The following is a 15,361-nucleotide window of genomic DNA, read 5'->3' as shown; positions in this document are numbered from 1 at the left end:
AACCAGGCAGCAGTTATAAGAATAGAGGGGTGTGAAAGTGAAACAGTGGTTAAGAAGGGAGTGAAACATGGGTTCAGCCTATTCCCAGTGTTACTCAATCTGTACATTGAGCAAGCAACAAAAGAAAAATTTTGAGTCAGAATTAAAGTCCAGGGAGAAGAAATAAAAACTTTGAGGTTTGCCAGTGACATTGTAATTTTATCAAGAGACACCAAAGGATTTGGAAGAGCAGTTGAACGGAAGGAGACAGGGTCTTGAAAGGAGGATATAAGATGAACATCAACGAAAGCAAAACAAGGATAACAGAATGTAGTCAAATTAAATCAGGTGATACTGAGGGAATTAGATTAGGAAATGAGAGATTAAAAGTGGTAGATGGGTTATGCCACTTGGACAGCAAAGTAACTGATGGTTAAGTGTTAGGGATTCTTATATAACAATCGGAAAGCCAGGATGAATTTTCTGAAGTTATTCGTCACATGTGTAGCCTTGTAGGTAGTGAAATGTGTATGATAAACAGTTAAGCCAAGAAGAGAATAAGAGAATACAAGCTTCTAAAATTTTCTGTTACGGAAGAATTCTGAAGATAGAATGGGTACATCATACAACCAATGAGGTGGTGCTGAACTGGGGAGCAAAGATATTTGAGGCATAATAGACTGCAAGAAGGGACAGATTGATGGGACACATTCTGAAACATAGTGGATAATCACTTTAGTATTGGGGGTTAGTGTTTGTGTTGGAAAGGGGGGGGGGGGATTGTAGAGGGAGACTGAGAGAAGAATACAGTAAGCAGGTTTCAAAGGCTGGAGTGTTGTGGGTTGGCAGGAGAGCCAACACCGGGTACTAGAGGAAGCCGAAAGGCATGCGTTTTAGCTCACGCAGGCTGGCGTGAGGTCTGGAACAGGACAAGGAAATTAGACTTTAGAAAAACGGACGTAGCTGGTGGAATACTTAACTTTAATCCATTAATGATGAGCGTCGCTCTTGACTGTACATGACTCATAATATCAATAGTAACTGGTAATGGCGCCTTGCTAGGTCGTAGCAAATGAAGTAGCTGAAGACTATGCTAACTATCGTCTCGGCAAATGAGAGCGTATTTTGTCAGTGAACCATCGCTAGCAAAGTCGGTTGTACAACTGGGGCGAGTGCTAGGAAGTCTCTCTAGACCTGCCGTGTGGCGGCGTTCGGTCTGCAATCACTGATAGTGGCGACACACGGGTCCGACGTATACTAATGTACCGCGGCCGATTTAAAGGCTCCTAGCAAGTGTGGTGTCTGGCGGTGACACCACATGGAGGTTGCAGTAGTTAGTGATGAAGAGGCTTGCACAGGATAGAGTTGCATGGAGAGCTGCATCAAACCGGTGTTGACGACTGAAGAAGAAGAAGAAGAAGACGACAACCTCAAATAATATATGGGACTATACATTGATGATGCCACCACACAAAATAACAGCATATATGACAAAATCTAGATTATGTCAAATTTGTGTTCTTGCTGCGTGAGACTGAACATGCCACGACACAACATAATCATCATAACAGCAGAAAGTATCAGTGTATGCATCTGTTCCAATATAATTCAATCAAACGTAGTATCGTTGATGGTGGATATTGTGTGAGTTTAACATTTATGGAAAATACTTGAACAGATGGTTTTCTGCCTTCCCTAATAGCTTCTCAAAATAATGAAGACTTTAAAATGAATGCTGATACAAATTTGTAATGAGGTGATTGGTGTATAAAGTTCATTATTGATTGTTAACAAAAAAACTTGGTGTCAATCACAGGATTTGTGCCAGAAATAGCTATGGAATCTACAAAGTTCCTCACTTAGAAGGCCTTGTGTAGCACCAAATCATGTATGTGGTTGTAGAGCAATTTGTGGCTACTATGTTCACTGATGGAATTCTTAATTTTAAGATGAGACCAGATTTTCCTCAAAAAGCAGTAATATGTATATAGAATTTCAGTGTACTGTGTACGCATAGAAAAATATTTTTAAGAAAGTTGAATGTCTGTGCTTCAATAAAATTTGTTAAGATAAAAAATACTGCCACTGAAGGCTCCCCCCCCCCCACCCCCCCCCCCCCACCCCACCCCCCCACTCCCCCCACCCCACCCCTCACCATTTCACACAAAATTATTTCAGCATGGGACAAAAAATTTGTTGCTTTTACTTTTATGTTAAAAGGTTTTTGTTGTGTTTCATACGCCAGCTGAGCTAGATAAGGAGAGAACACCCTCTACATCTACATCTACATCCATACTCAGCAAGCCACCTGATGGTTGTGGCGTGGGGTACCTTGAGTACCTCTATCGGTTCTCCCTTCTATTCCAGTCTCATATTGTTCATAGAAAGAAAGATTGTCAGTATGCCTCTGTGTGGGCTCTAATCTCTCTGATTTTATCCTCATGGTCTCTTCGTGAGAGATATGTAGGAGGGAGAAATATACTGCTTGACTCCTCGGTGAAGGTATGTTCTCGAAACTTCAACAAAAGCCCGTACCGAGCTACTGAGTGTCTCTCTTGCAGTCTTCCACTGGAGTTTATCTATCATCCCCTAACGCTTTCGTGATTACTAAATGTTCCTGTAACGAAGTGCGCTGCTCTCCGTTGGATCTTCTCTATCTCTTCTATCAACCCTACCTGGTACGGATCCCACACCGGCGAGCAGTAATCAAGCAGTGGGCGAATAAGTGTACTGTAACCTACTTCCTTTGTTTTCGGACTGCATTTCCTTAGGATTCTTCCAATGAATCTGTCAGGTGTCTGCTTTACCGACGATTAATTTTAAATGGTCATTCCATTTTAAATTGCTCCTAATGCCTACTCCCAGCTAATTTATGGAATTAACTGCTTCCAGTTGCTGACCTGCTATATTGTAGCTAAATGATAAGGGACCTTTCTTTCTATGTATTCGCAGCACATTACTCTTGTCTACATTGAGATTCAATTGCCATTCCCTGCACCATGTGTCAATTCATTGCAGATCCTCCTGCATTTCAGTACAATTTTCCTTTGTTACAACCTCCTGATATAGTACAGCATCATTCACAAAAAGCCTCAGTGAACTTCCGATGTTATCCACAAGATCATTTATTTATATTGTGAATAGCAACGGTCCTAAGACACTCCCCTGCGGCCCACCTGAAATCACTCTTACTTCGGAATACTTCTCTCCATTGAGAATGACATGCTGCATTCTGTTATCTAGGAACTCTTCAATCCAATCACACAATAGGTATGATAGTCCATATGCTCTTACTTTGATACAGTTCCCCACAGTCGTTTAATGAAAAAATGCCTTGCAGAAGTCAGGAAACACGACATCTACATGGGAACCCTTGTCTGTGGCACTCTGAGTCTCTAGGACAAATAGCGCCAGCTGAGTTTCACACGATCATCTTTTTTGAAACCCATGCTGATTCCTACAGAGTAGATTTCTAGTCTCCAGAAAAGTCATTATACTCGAACATAATACATGTTCCAAAATTCTACAACTGATCAACGTTACATCTGAATAAAGAAAACACATTTTAAACCCATTTAACCCTACTTCGATGAGAGGCTATGACTTGGTACTTTTGTCATATAGGTGGTGGTTATGTTAAGGTTATGTTTGTTATGGATATACTATTTCATCATAGGTATTAAATAAATTTAATACTTTCTGGTTGTTACCTGGATCTTTTGGTGTGTAATTCTACAAGAAATGTTACAGGCATCTGAGTTCTTATAGTACTTGACGGTAAGTAATGTGGTGTGGAGCATTCGTAAACATCTTCATATAGCTTCGTCGTCAGCATTCTTTCAGTTTTGGGAAAATATTCTTTTGCAGATACTTGGAAATTATGGACATCATTATTGCGGGAGGGTTTCAAATCCATTATTTGACCAGTTCCATTTAATCGTCAGGATGAGCACTTGTCAGATAGGATTACTAAGGATTGAGAGGCAATCAAAATAAGAGTATGATAACGTATTTTCTCTGGTTTATTTGGTTGGTACAAGGAATCAGAGAAATGCTCATCCAGGTCCATGTAGGCAGAACAATAGACGTCTTGTATCATGGAGTAGTTTACTGTAACATTCTGAGAGCTGCATTCCAAGGAGGGTAAAAGAACACATTACTTGCTTCTACATAAATCTCACAAAGACGTTGACTGGAAAATTATAGAAATTTGAGCTCATACAAGGCAGATTGTTCTGTCTGTGAACAATTTGCAATGAAAGGAAAGGGGAGAAGTAATAGTGGTACAGAAGGTGGCTTGCAGAGAACTGATGTTGATGTGATGACCATTCTTAATTGACCATTCCGTCTTTCTAGAAATCTCCCCCTCTTTCCCACCAACAGAGGTTGATATAACATTTCAGGCAGTCAGATTAATACTGTGATGATGATGTTGGTGAAAATCATTGGTCGTGTTTTAGATTTTAGGTATTTTAAAGATACAGTAACGAGGACAAAAGAAAAGAAAGGATTTTGTAACTATTGTGATCTGTGTTGTGGTTTTCAGAATATTAAAACATATTTTTAAAATGTGTGTGTGTGTGTGTGTGTGTGTGTGTGTGTGTGTGTGTGTGTGTGTGGTTTTATATAATTGTTTAACAATAGTTAGTTTATTTGTATTGCTATATATATTGTTGAGATATTTGTCCTTAATAGAATGTGCATAAACATTTCTGTTTAGTCAGTATTCTTTTCCCCTCTTAAGGATCACGGACGTCACACTATGAAGTGGACCGGGATGGGCCTCCAGTTGGGAGAGGCGGCTATCGTGGCTTCAACAGAGGAAGAGGTCGAATGATGCATGGTAAGCTCTCTCTCTCTCTCTCTCTCTCTCTCTCTCTCTCTCTCTCTCGTGTGTGTGTGTGTGTGTGTGTGTGTGTGTGTGTGTGTGTGTGTTCTCACAGTTATTCTGTTTCACATCTAAGTCTACAGATACTCCGTAAGCCACCATACAGTATGTGGTGGAGGTTACCCTGTACCACTACTAGTCATTTTCTTTCCTGTTCCAGTCCCAAATAGAGTGAATAGAGTGATGGGGAAAGACTGTCTACATGCATCCGTGTGAGCCCTGACCTCTTGTATCTAAACTTCATTGCCATTACGCGCAATTTATGTTGGGGGCAGTACAATCATTTGGTAGTCAGCTTCAGATGCTGATTCTCTAAATTTTCTCAATAGTGTTTCACAAAAAGAACACCACCATGCCTCCAGGAATTCCCATTTGAATTCCTGAAGTATCTCTGTAACACTTACGTGTTGTTCAAACCTAAGGGTAACAAATCTAGTAGCCCGTCTCTGAATTGCTTCAGTGTCTTCCTTGAACCCGACCTGGTACCAATCCCAAACACTCAAGCAGTACTCAAGAATGTACTGTTAATTTTCTTATAATGATACGATAGCTCAACTTGCTAGGAAAGAAGTAAGGCTGTGCTATAAAGACAACACATTCTTTTTAAAAAGAATTGAAAGTAGAATTGGAAACTAAAAATGCATGCACACGAGGGTGTTTCTTAATTTGTTGCTCAGAATTTAAACATGGTGTCATCAGACTGTTGCACAAATTTTAGATTTATAGTCAATTATATTTTTAAGGACACCTTAATTTCAGTTTGATAGCTCAGTACTTCATTCTGAACATTCTGAAATGTTCAATGTGTGAACTTATAAACATACAACTTGCAATGTAAATAATTCACCAGTAAATATGACAATGAAAAGTCATGGATGGAGTATAAATAATGCAGTAAATGTACCTGGATTAGAACCAGTCAGGCTGCAGCACCGATTCAATATAGCTTGTGAGGTTAATGTAGCTATGCAGGCCTTTGAACATGTACATGTGAGAGTGTGTAAATTTTGTACTAGTTAGCTCTGAATGATATCACGCTTAGTATTGCTTCAGTCTCATTTCTTTGGGTATCAGCTGCTCAATGCTACAGCTACACTATCTAATCAAAATTATTCGGACTCCCTTATGTAATGCAAAGCAGACCACTGGATGTCAGGAGAAGTAGACCCACCAATTTAAAAAGAAGCAGGGAGTATTGTGTTGTAAGTAGAGAAGCTGTAGCAGTAGAATGGGTCGGTCGGTAGCACTCGGGGGATTTGAAATGTAGACTAGTCGTTGGATGTTGCCTGAGTAACAAATCCATGAAAGACAACCCTTCTTAAGCTGCTCAAGGTACTGTCAGTAACATGAAGTGAAAACATGGGTTTGGCAAATTCCTGGAGAACATTACCAGCCATCATGTGTAGTGCCATTAGTAAAGTACGGAGGTGGTGGTTGTTACGGATATGGAGGTGGTTTTCATGGTTGGGGCAGTGCTTCCCTTATTGTATTTATGATAGTGATAAATGCAGGAGGATATGGACACATTTTACAGCATTGTATACTGTGCATAGCAGATGAACAGTTTGAAGACAATGATGCACAGTATCTGCATGACGATGCCTACTTTCATGAAGCAGTATCGGTGAGGCAATGGTTTTTGGACAGTGACTTTTCAGAAATGGACTGGCTTTCCCAGAACCCAGACCCGAACCCAATGAAACACCTTTGGGGTGACTTTAGTACAACTACTTCGTTCTAGAGCCTATTGTTAAACATCCGTATCTTCTCAGATTTCATTTCTTGAGCAAGAATGGGCTGCCATTCATCCACAGACATTCAGGTGCATCATTGAAAGTCTCCCCAGCAGATTTTAAGCCATCGTAAAGGTGAAGGGTGGATACAACCCATATTAATGTCCGTTAATAAAGATCCGGATACTTTTGATCAGGTTGCATATGTGGTGGTGAGTTTTTTCTTTCCTTTTTTTAAATATTGTACTGTTAATGATCATTACGCGAAACCCCCCCCCCCCTACCCCCCCCCCCCCCCCCCACACACACACACACACACACATACACACACACACACACACACACACACACACACACACACAGGTACAGAAAGGGGGGCGGGGGGAGGAAGTAAGTTTGCATCATGAAGCAGAATTGTGAAATTAGTGCCAGTTGAGTTTCCACATCAACATTACCCAATTTATACAAAAAACAAAAAGAACGTAATTGGTGTTAGTAGTTCGGAAATAAGAATTTATTATTATTTTGTTTAGTGCTATTTTCCAGTGTGCGTTAGATTATTCCGTGTACATATAGTTAGCAAGGCAATGGACATTAATGTGAAGCACAAATAAGCATTATCCTGCAGGATTCAAAAAAAGAGAGGGAGTGTCTTAAAAAAGACAGAGGTAGTGTCGGGTGTGATTAGAAGTTACAAAATTATTTTCACAGTATAGTACTGAAGGGAAAAGTATATATGAAATGTTAATTCAACAGTAAAAAAAGGGGAAAAATAATGAAATAACTGACACAGGTGCACGTCATGAATAACCAGTGGCCTTCTGCTGGCAACACAATTGTTAACAGTGTCTGTCTCCAGAAGATCAGAGAGAATTCATTCATCTGTCTGCTGTAAACATTCACCATCACTTAACATTGCATTTGTAGTTTCAGATAATACAAAGCCACAGGGAGAAATGATAAATAAATATACAGGAAACAGAACTGTACTGTACACTTGGGAAACTAATTTACAATTTTATTTCATGTTAGGAAAGACATTAGCACACTATTTTTTGCAGGATTTATTATTTGGGGCCTACTGCTTTTGTCTGTCAAATTAACTTCACTTATTGGTGAGAATTTACAAGTTGTCAGATACCATTCATCAACTGCTAGTGTAGAGAAACTTCCTTTACTTTTTATTTCTAATGCAGCTCAAAAATGGGACACAGTTCTTATATTTATAAATACTCATTGAACAGATATTACAAACCACAGAGAAAAAATTATGGGTCTAACTAAATAAACACAATTTTCTAAATGTTACAGGTGTTTGACTGACTGTATTGGAAGCGTATTTAAAGTAATCTACTTTAGTCCTCTTTCATTTTTTGCCACTCATAATTTCTAGTTATAAGGGTTACTGCACAGAGTTTTTTGGGCTACTTGATGAAGTCTTTGAAAAGGGAATACATATGGGACGAAACTGTTTTATTCATTTTGATAACCAATATCTGTTTCCCCTAAATGATACCTGTGACTGTATGAGCAAGTGAGTTTTTAGATATGTTGGTGGTGGGGTATCGGGTAAAGTTGTCAATCTTTCAGAGTTCCTCCAAAGACGTCTGGCAAAGTAGTCAGTTTTCTATTCTGAGCTTTTTTGCTGTTTTCAAGTGTACCATTGGCTGGAGGGCCCCCCCCCCCCCCCCCCCCCCCCCAAAGAAACAAAAAGATGTGTTCGTGTGGTAATGGCCATTAACCAACACTTTTTTAAGTCACTCTGGTGTCATTGTAATGGTGTAAGATCCTAAAATTCTTAGAACCTCTACGGGCTTTTGATTGGATCATGAAGAACTGAGTTGTTTTCCTTTATGAAGTTCCCCTACTTTTTCATCTCCAGTCCTGCACAAGTCACGTATACCAGTGCTCCTACTGAGTCTAGGCAGAGTGCACTCGTTAAACATGTTAAGAGACCATTTTTCTTGTCATATTATTTCATCAATGTTCGATGTGCTTTGTGTGGGTATTCAGATTATTATAATAAAATCCTGTATGGATCGAAATTGACTTGTAAATGCTCAGACAAGTCTCAAACATTTCCATGTCCTATTTATTCCTCCAAATTGTCAACAGTTCATGCTTTTCAAAAAAATGTCATAGTAGCTTATCAAATATTCTATACCTTGAATAAGACATACTGTGTGATGTGTATTACATCTCTTTCTATCTACACTGAATCTGTAGCACCCCTTCGTTGCACAATGTAAATTTAGAGGTTAGTAAAGAATGTTTGCTGCCAGGGAATGGACGACATTGCTGAGTGTGGTATGCAAGAAATAAGTGCACTACTAGTTTTTGCCCCCCGCCCCCCTCCCCCTCCTGCTGCTCCCTTTTAAATTCCAGGATGAACAGAAAGTTCGTGGATATATTGCAAAAAGTGCATCTACTAAGAGATTCGCAGATACACAATTAAACTGATAGAGCATATAATTGGAAACAGGAGTAGAAGGTTTTTATTTGGTAGTGCCTACCTGGATTAATAATAACCAAATAACCAAAACTGAGTGATTGATTTTAATATGACTACTTGTGTAGGATTGTAATCAAAGTACACAGTTAACTTAATGATGGGTAAAGGAAGACAAAGAAATGATACAATCAAGTTAAGCATAAACTTAATTTTTAATAGTGCTCAGTCACACAATTGGATAGGTTTTAACCTTCCCCTGATGCTTTTGATTCAGTCGCCTCACTACACAGCGAGAGAGAGGTGCAATTATTATCACACGGGGCTAGCATTGAGGAGGACGAGAGTTGAAATCTGTCGCTGGCCATGCAGATTAAGGTTTTTCCTGATTTCCGTAAATTGCATGAGGCAAATGCCAGGATGATTTTGTTGTGTACAGCTCAATTTAGGTTGTCCGACCTTAGCGAAACGTGAATGCACTGAAACTGGAGGTTTACTGGAACAAAGTACTTCATTGCGGCAATTGTATTTAATGAACAGGATGAACACAGCAGTTATTACTGTTCAGCAGGTAATGATTGGAACATAGAATGTATCATAAAACACAGAACATACAAAACATATAAAAATTCACAGCAAGGAATAAACTACACAGAGACATTATTAGAAAACACAATGCCCCTGCCAGCTAGGGTGGAAGCTTCTTGACAGCTGTGATTCAGTTGTTACTGTGCACGCGTGACACTACACCACTAAACACATGAGCATCACTGTTGGCACTAACTTGAAAGTCAACCACGACAACAGCATGCTACTGCGTAGCTGACGCTAGACCAGCCTCTGTGGAGGAAATTGAGCGTCTTCATGGAACAGGGCAGGAAAATGCATGTGGCTGTCAGAACAGGTTGTGCATGCTTGTCGTTGGTCACTGTGGCTGCCGGAATGGGTTGTGTGCACTTGCCGTTGGCCAGCATTGGTTGGTTGTTGCTCCTGTGGTGGAGGTTGTGGCGATGGTACTAGGAGATGCTTTGGATAGTAGCTCTCCCTGAAAAATGTGTGGTTGACGGCAATGGTTGTGGGCATCCTGCTTACCGTCGTGAATTGTGCTTTATTTGTTTCACAACATACTTAATCTAAATCATTTTATTCAAGTACAGGAGGCACATCAGAATTGCAGTAAAATTTCACCATAGGCAAAGAACAGCTGATGTTAACAAATAGCATAATAATGATAATAATAATAATAATAATAATAATAATAATAATAATACAGTTATGTTATATATACATAGAATAAAATCTAGCAATTATGCTTGCTCAGATTATCATTTCATCGTCTATGAATTCTTCTATTCAATAGTAGCATTTCTCCCACAGAATCTACTGTACCCTTGTTTTTTTTAATTTCTGGCTTCGTATTTAATATGTTTTTGTCTATTAACGTGTTATATATTGTCATCCCCATACACTGTGGAGTCCGTGCACATAATTTAACTATGTGTCATGTGCCACCCATTTTGGATGCAAGATGGGGGGCTGGAGACCAAGGATTGAGGGATGAATAGTAGCTTCCCTGAGCACTGGGTTAAACTTTCCCTGAACGAGTGCAAGACAATTTAGAGCTAAACATTTAGGAAGGCATGAAACTGGTAGCAGTTTGGTAGTTTGATAAAATGCATAGTATTGTGGCATACGTCCTGTGGCATGCTGTTTGGTCGGGTTGTGGCCGGTCAAGTGACTGCACTAGCTTAGCATTTATGGATCACTGCACTGCATCGTAATCCAGCAGCAAAATGTCTGGTGACACTATTGCCGAGCCATGCATTTGCTACATCAGGTAACATATGGCAATATGCTAGAAAGTCAGCTCTGATTATAGGCTCTGTGACACCTGCAACAAAACAATTCCAGTTGAAGGTATGAGACCCCTCCAAGTCCAGCTCAATTTGTTCCATCTGTAAACGGCTATGTATGAGTTGTTAGCAGCAGAAAGGCAGAACAAGGAAGGTGGCCAGCAATTATACAGGAAAGTTCGTGCACAAATCCGACCCAATGTTAAAATTTCTATTCGGTCTTCTGGTCGCTAATATAAAAATGCTGAGATACTGTTAGGCAGTTGGATGCATCTATATCTGACTACTGCTGCCATTTAGATAGGTGCAAGGTGAGATGCACTTGGGCTCCTGCTGCCCAAATTTCTGGAGAAAACATGTTGTGGATGACTGCTCTATTCCCCTGAGAACTGATGGGTTCGGTTTGGAATATCTGCAAGATCTTATGTCGTAATGACCTCTGTCTTTCCTGTACCTGTGCCATGCCAACAGGTCACAAATTTGACCAGCCAGAACACTCAAGTCGTCTGACAGATGATCATAATCTGCTCACGTCACTGTTGATCACGAGGCACTGTTGCATGCTACCACCACAGTACTGGTTCATAGTGACATTATTGTATCATGTTGGCCAGCTCTGCAGCAGTTCCAAGGGTGTTTTTGTGTGACATGCTACTATGATTTTAACCCAAACTGGAAGATGGCTTCTTCAAAGTGTACAAATTAATGTGTTTATTATAGTTCTCGTGTTGACTCTCCTGCATAGATACTTCAGGTATTTTGACAGTTTCCTGTTTACAGTGTCTTCTTGCATTAATACTTGATGCATGTGCTCCTGTTGTGATAGACACTCAGCGAATTAGTTCTGTCTTCGGTTTACAGTATGAATATTGTGTGTGTGCTGTTGTGGTGACGTTTTAGGTTCAGCCATATATACCCGGGCTAGTGAAACATGTCACTTGACAGCTCGCGTGTGGTTGGCCACACTGCGATTGCGAGGTTGCAATAGCTGCCACCGCACACACCCACAACTCTGAAGTACGTTTTGTAAATGTAAGCTACAATCAACATTTATATGTAAGTGCAACAAAGTACATTTTTCTAACTATGGAGAGGACGACGACGGAGACTAAGCGTTTTATAGTATATTAAACCGGGAAATAACCTGAAGTTAATGACAATATCTATGAAAAGTAGCTGCATGTAAAACATCGTATAATAATGCAAATCTAAGCATACCAAATAACACGCTTTCCACACTCGTAGAAAGAAATAAAGCAAAACTTACATAGCCTACCCAATTGCAGAGAGAAAAGGAATTAATTCTGTATACGTTTACACTCGCCAATTTACAATGTCAGTGGCGCAGTTCCATCCAGTTCTCCTTCACTGTCATTGGAATCGGCACCAAAACCATTGTTATCATCATCATCATCATCATCATCATCATCATCGGAAACCATTAAATGGGGTAAGAAGTTTATTTTCCTTCTTGCGCCTATAGCATTGATTTTAGGCTTAATTTCACACGCGCGTATTGTAAGTAAACAGTGACTTAACTTATATGTAATCACCAGTGTTTTTTACTCAGTACTCTTTCAATTTATTTATATCTGCCTGAATAGTTTCTAGGGTCCTTTGTTTATGTTTTAGTCAGTACTTAAATCAGTTTACACGATTTCTGTTTTATCATGAGTAAGAAGTGTGTGACATGCCGTAGGATTGTTAGTTCTGGGGTGTGGTGTGATGGGTGCTGTAGTTTCCTTCATTGCGGCAAATGTAGTGGCTTGGGAAATGAGGACATAAATGAGGCTCACCAGTGGTATTGTAGGATATGCAGTAGAGATAGGAAAATACTGGAACAGGAAGGGAAAATTGCAGCTCTTCAAGCTGACTTAGACAAGGCATGGGAGGATCTGGACAGGTTAGAGAGGGAGAAGGGTGAACAGAGGTGGGAAGAGGCAACAGGTAATAGGGGGAACAGGCAAATGAGAGCATCAGACAGCTTTGTCATAAATCTTGAAGACAGATTTGACCTGTTGCCTCAGTCAGAATCAGATGAGCCTCATGTAGCTGAAGCTGTAGAAAGGGCACAACAAACTTTCAAGGACTTGAAAAAGGTAGGGAAATTTGGAAAGAGAAAGTAAGTTCTATTGTTAGGTAACTCACATGGTAGAGGTGTTGGCCAAGTACTGCAGGAAAATCTAGGTCCAGAGTACCAGGTCACAAACTTTTTCAAGCCTAGTGCAGATCTGGGTCAGGTAACAGAGGATGTAGGTTATTTATGCAAGGATTTCACAAAGGAGGATGCCGTGGTTATAGTGGGTGGTCCAGGAAATAGCATTGACAGAGACTCTGAGTATTCCATAGAGAGTGACCTCTTGAAAATAGCTTCAGCAACGAAGCATACGAGTGTGGGATTTGTATCTATGTTGAGATGCCATGATCGGCCTCATTTGAACTCTTCCGTCGGGAGGGTGAACTTGGAGTTGGGGTGGCTGCTTAGGACGGATATAGGGTCCCATATTGGTTTGACTCCTGTGGATGCTATCGATAGGTGGGACTACAGTAGGCATGGCCTTCACCTCTATAGGAAAGGGAAGGGAAAACTGTCTGGGTTGATTGCAGAAAACTTAAGGAGGGACACTGTCACAAGTGGTAAAATACCAGTGGTCACAGGTGTCAGAGGGATGCCTTTTTTAGGATAGGGAAGGGGGAAAGAAAACGAGTTTTAAGAGAGAATGGCAGACAGGCTCAGTTTGAGAAAACAGATGAAGAGGAGTCATATTTTAGCGTACAGCCTCCATTTAAACAGTGTTTAACACAAAGTAATCAGAAACTGCCAGTTCATCTTCGCCAAAGCCGTTATAATCCCGTTAGTATGCAGTATCAGTTATCTTTGTTACACCAGAACATTCCGGGACTCAGAAATAAAGTTGATGAACTACTCATTTGTATTGATGAAATGAGTTCATCTAACCAAATTGACATAATCTGCCTCTCTGAACATAAAGTGACCACTGGTATAGATATGTTAGACATGTCAGGATTTAAGCTAGCTTCCTACTTCTGCAGAGTAGATATAGATGGAGGAGGAGTTGCCACATTTATTAAAATTTGCCATAAATTTAAGAACATTGACATTAATAAATTCTGTTTAGAGCAGCGTCTACAAGCATGTGCAACATAATTAGAGTTCCATAACAGATCCTATATAATAGTAACTATTTACCGAGCACCTGCAGGAAATTATAATCTATTCATAAATCATCTAGAAGCTCTTTTGGGTTATTTAACAGGAAGAAACAAAGAAATTTTGATTCCTGGTGACTTTAATACAGATTTTCTAATGCAATCTTCCAGTAAACATTTACTGCAGTTAGTAATGTTGTCTTTCAATCTAACTCACACTGTAAACTTTCCAACTAGGATCATTAAATCCTCAAGGACAGCCATTGATAAAATTTTTGTACACAAATCGAAGGAACAAAATCATATCGTAAAACCTGTAATAAATGGACTATCAGATCATGATGTGCAGCTCCTTGTTTTAGATGTAAATTCTAAGGAGATTATCAAGACTGCTAAATCAGAGTACAGGAGAGTAGTCAATCAACCAAAAATTGAATGTTTTAGAAAACTGCTCAAAGATATGAACTGGAAAGATGTTAATAGTGCTTATGACATGAATGAAAAATATAACACATTCATGAACAATGTCAGTACCATGTTTGAAAACTGTTTTCCTCTAAAAGTTGCTCAAATTAAACAGAAGTCTATAATAAAACCATGGAGTACTAAGGAATAAAGATTTCCTGCAAGACAAAAAGGAAAATGTATCTGTCGACCAAGAATAGCTCCAAGGCTGATGATTTAGCTAAATACAAGGAGTACTGTAAAATATTAAAAAAAGTAATTCATGCATCTAAACAAATGCACTACGAGAAGAAGATAGCAATGTCTGGGAACAAAATAAAAACAATATGGGATATAGTGAAAGAGGAGACTGGTAGAACCCGAAAGGAAGAGGAGCAAATAGCATTAAGGGTAGATGACAGATTAGTAACCAATGGGCATAGTGTGGCAAATCTATTTACCAAGTATTTTATATCTGTTACTGATAGAATGGGATTGTCAGTATCAGTAAATAATGCCCTTGAATATCTGAAACTAGCCTTTACAAATAAATTCAGGTACATGAATATGTCACTCACTTCACCAAAAGAAATAACTTCCATAATAAAATCTTTAAAACAAAGCATTCTAGTGGTTACAATGAAATATCAACAAAGTTAATTAAGGCATGTTCTTTTGAGTTTAGTACAATTCTAAGTTACTTGTGTAACCAGTCAATTATAACTGGGACATTTCCTGACTGGCTAAAATATGCAGATGTTAAGCCTCTATTCAAGAAAGGGGATAAAGAGATACCATCAAACTACAGACTGATTTCACTTTTGCCAGCAGCCCAAAAATTTTA

At 39.4% G+C, this 15,361-nt stretch overlaps 1 protein-coding gene across 3 annotated transcripts in view; it reads left to right on the top strand.

Moving 5' to 3' along the window:
- LOC124775813 (E3 ubiquitin-protein ligase RBBP6) overlaps positions 1 to 15,361 on the top strand; it is a 421,473-nt gene that overhangs the window by 237,242 nt on the left and 168,870 nt on the right. For all 3 annotated transcript variants that reach the window (XM_047250645.1, XM_047250646.1, XM_047250643.1), the window contains one exon: positions 4,724 to 4,822. In XM_047250645.1, the coding sequence (XP_047106601.1) occupies positions 4,724 to 4,822 (99 nt within the window). The remainder of the gene's footprint in view (positions 1 to 4,723; positions 4,823 to 15,361) is intronic.

This window comes from Schistocerca piceifrons, chromosome 2 (genome assembly GCF_021461385.2).
Source record: "Schistocerca piceifrons isolate TAMUIC-IGC-003096 chromosome 2, iqSchPice1.1, whole genome shotgun sequence".
In the NCBI taxonomy this organism is placed as follows: domain Eukaryota; kingdom Metazoa; phylum Arthropoda; class Insecta; order Orthoptera; family Acrididae; genus Schistocerca; species Schistocerca piceifrons.
The sequence above is the reverse complement of the archived record's forward strand: the minus strand, read 5'-3'. Positions and strand labels throughout refer to the sequence as shown.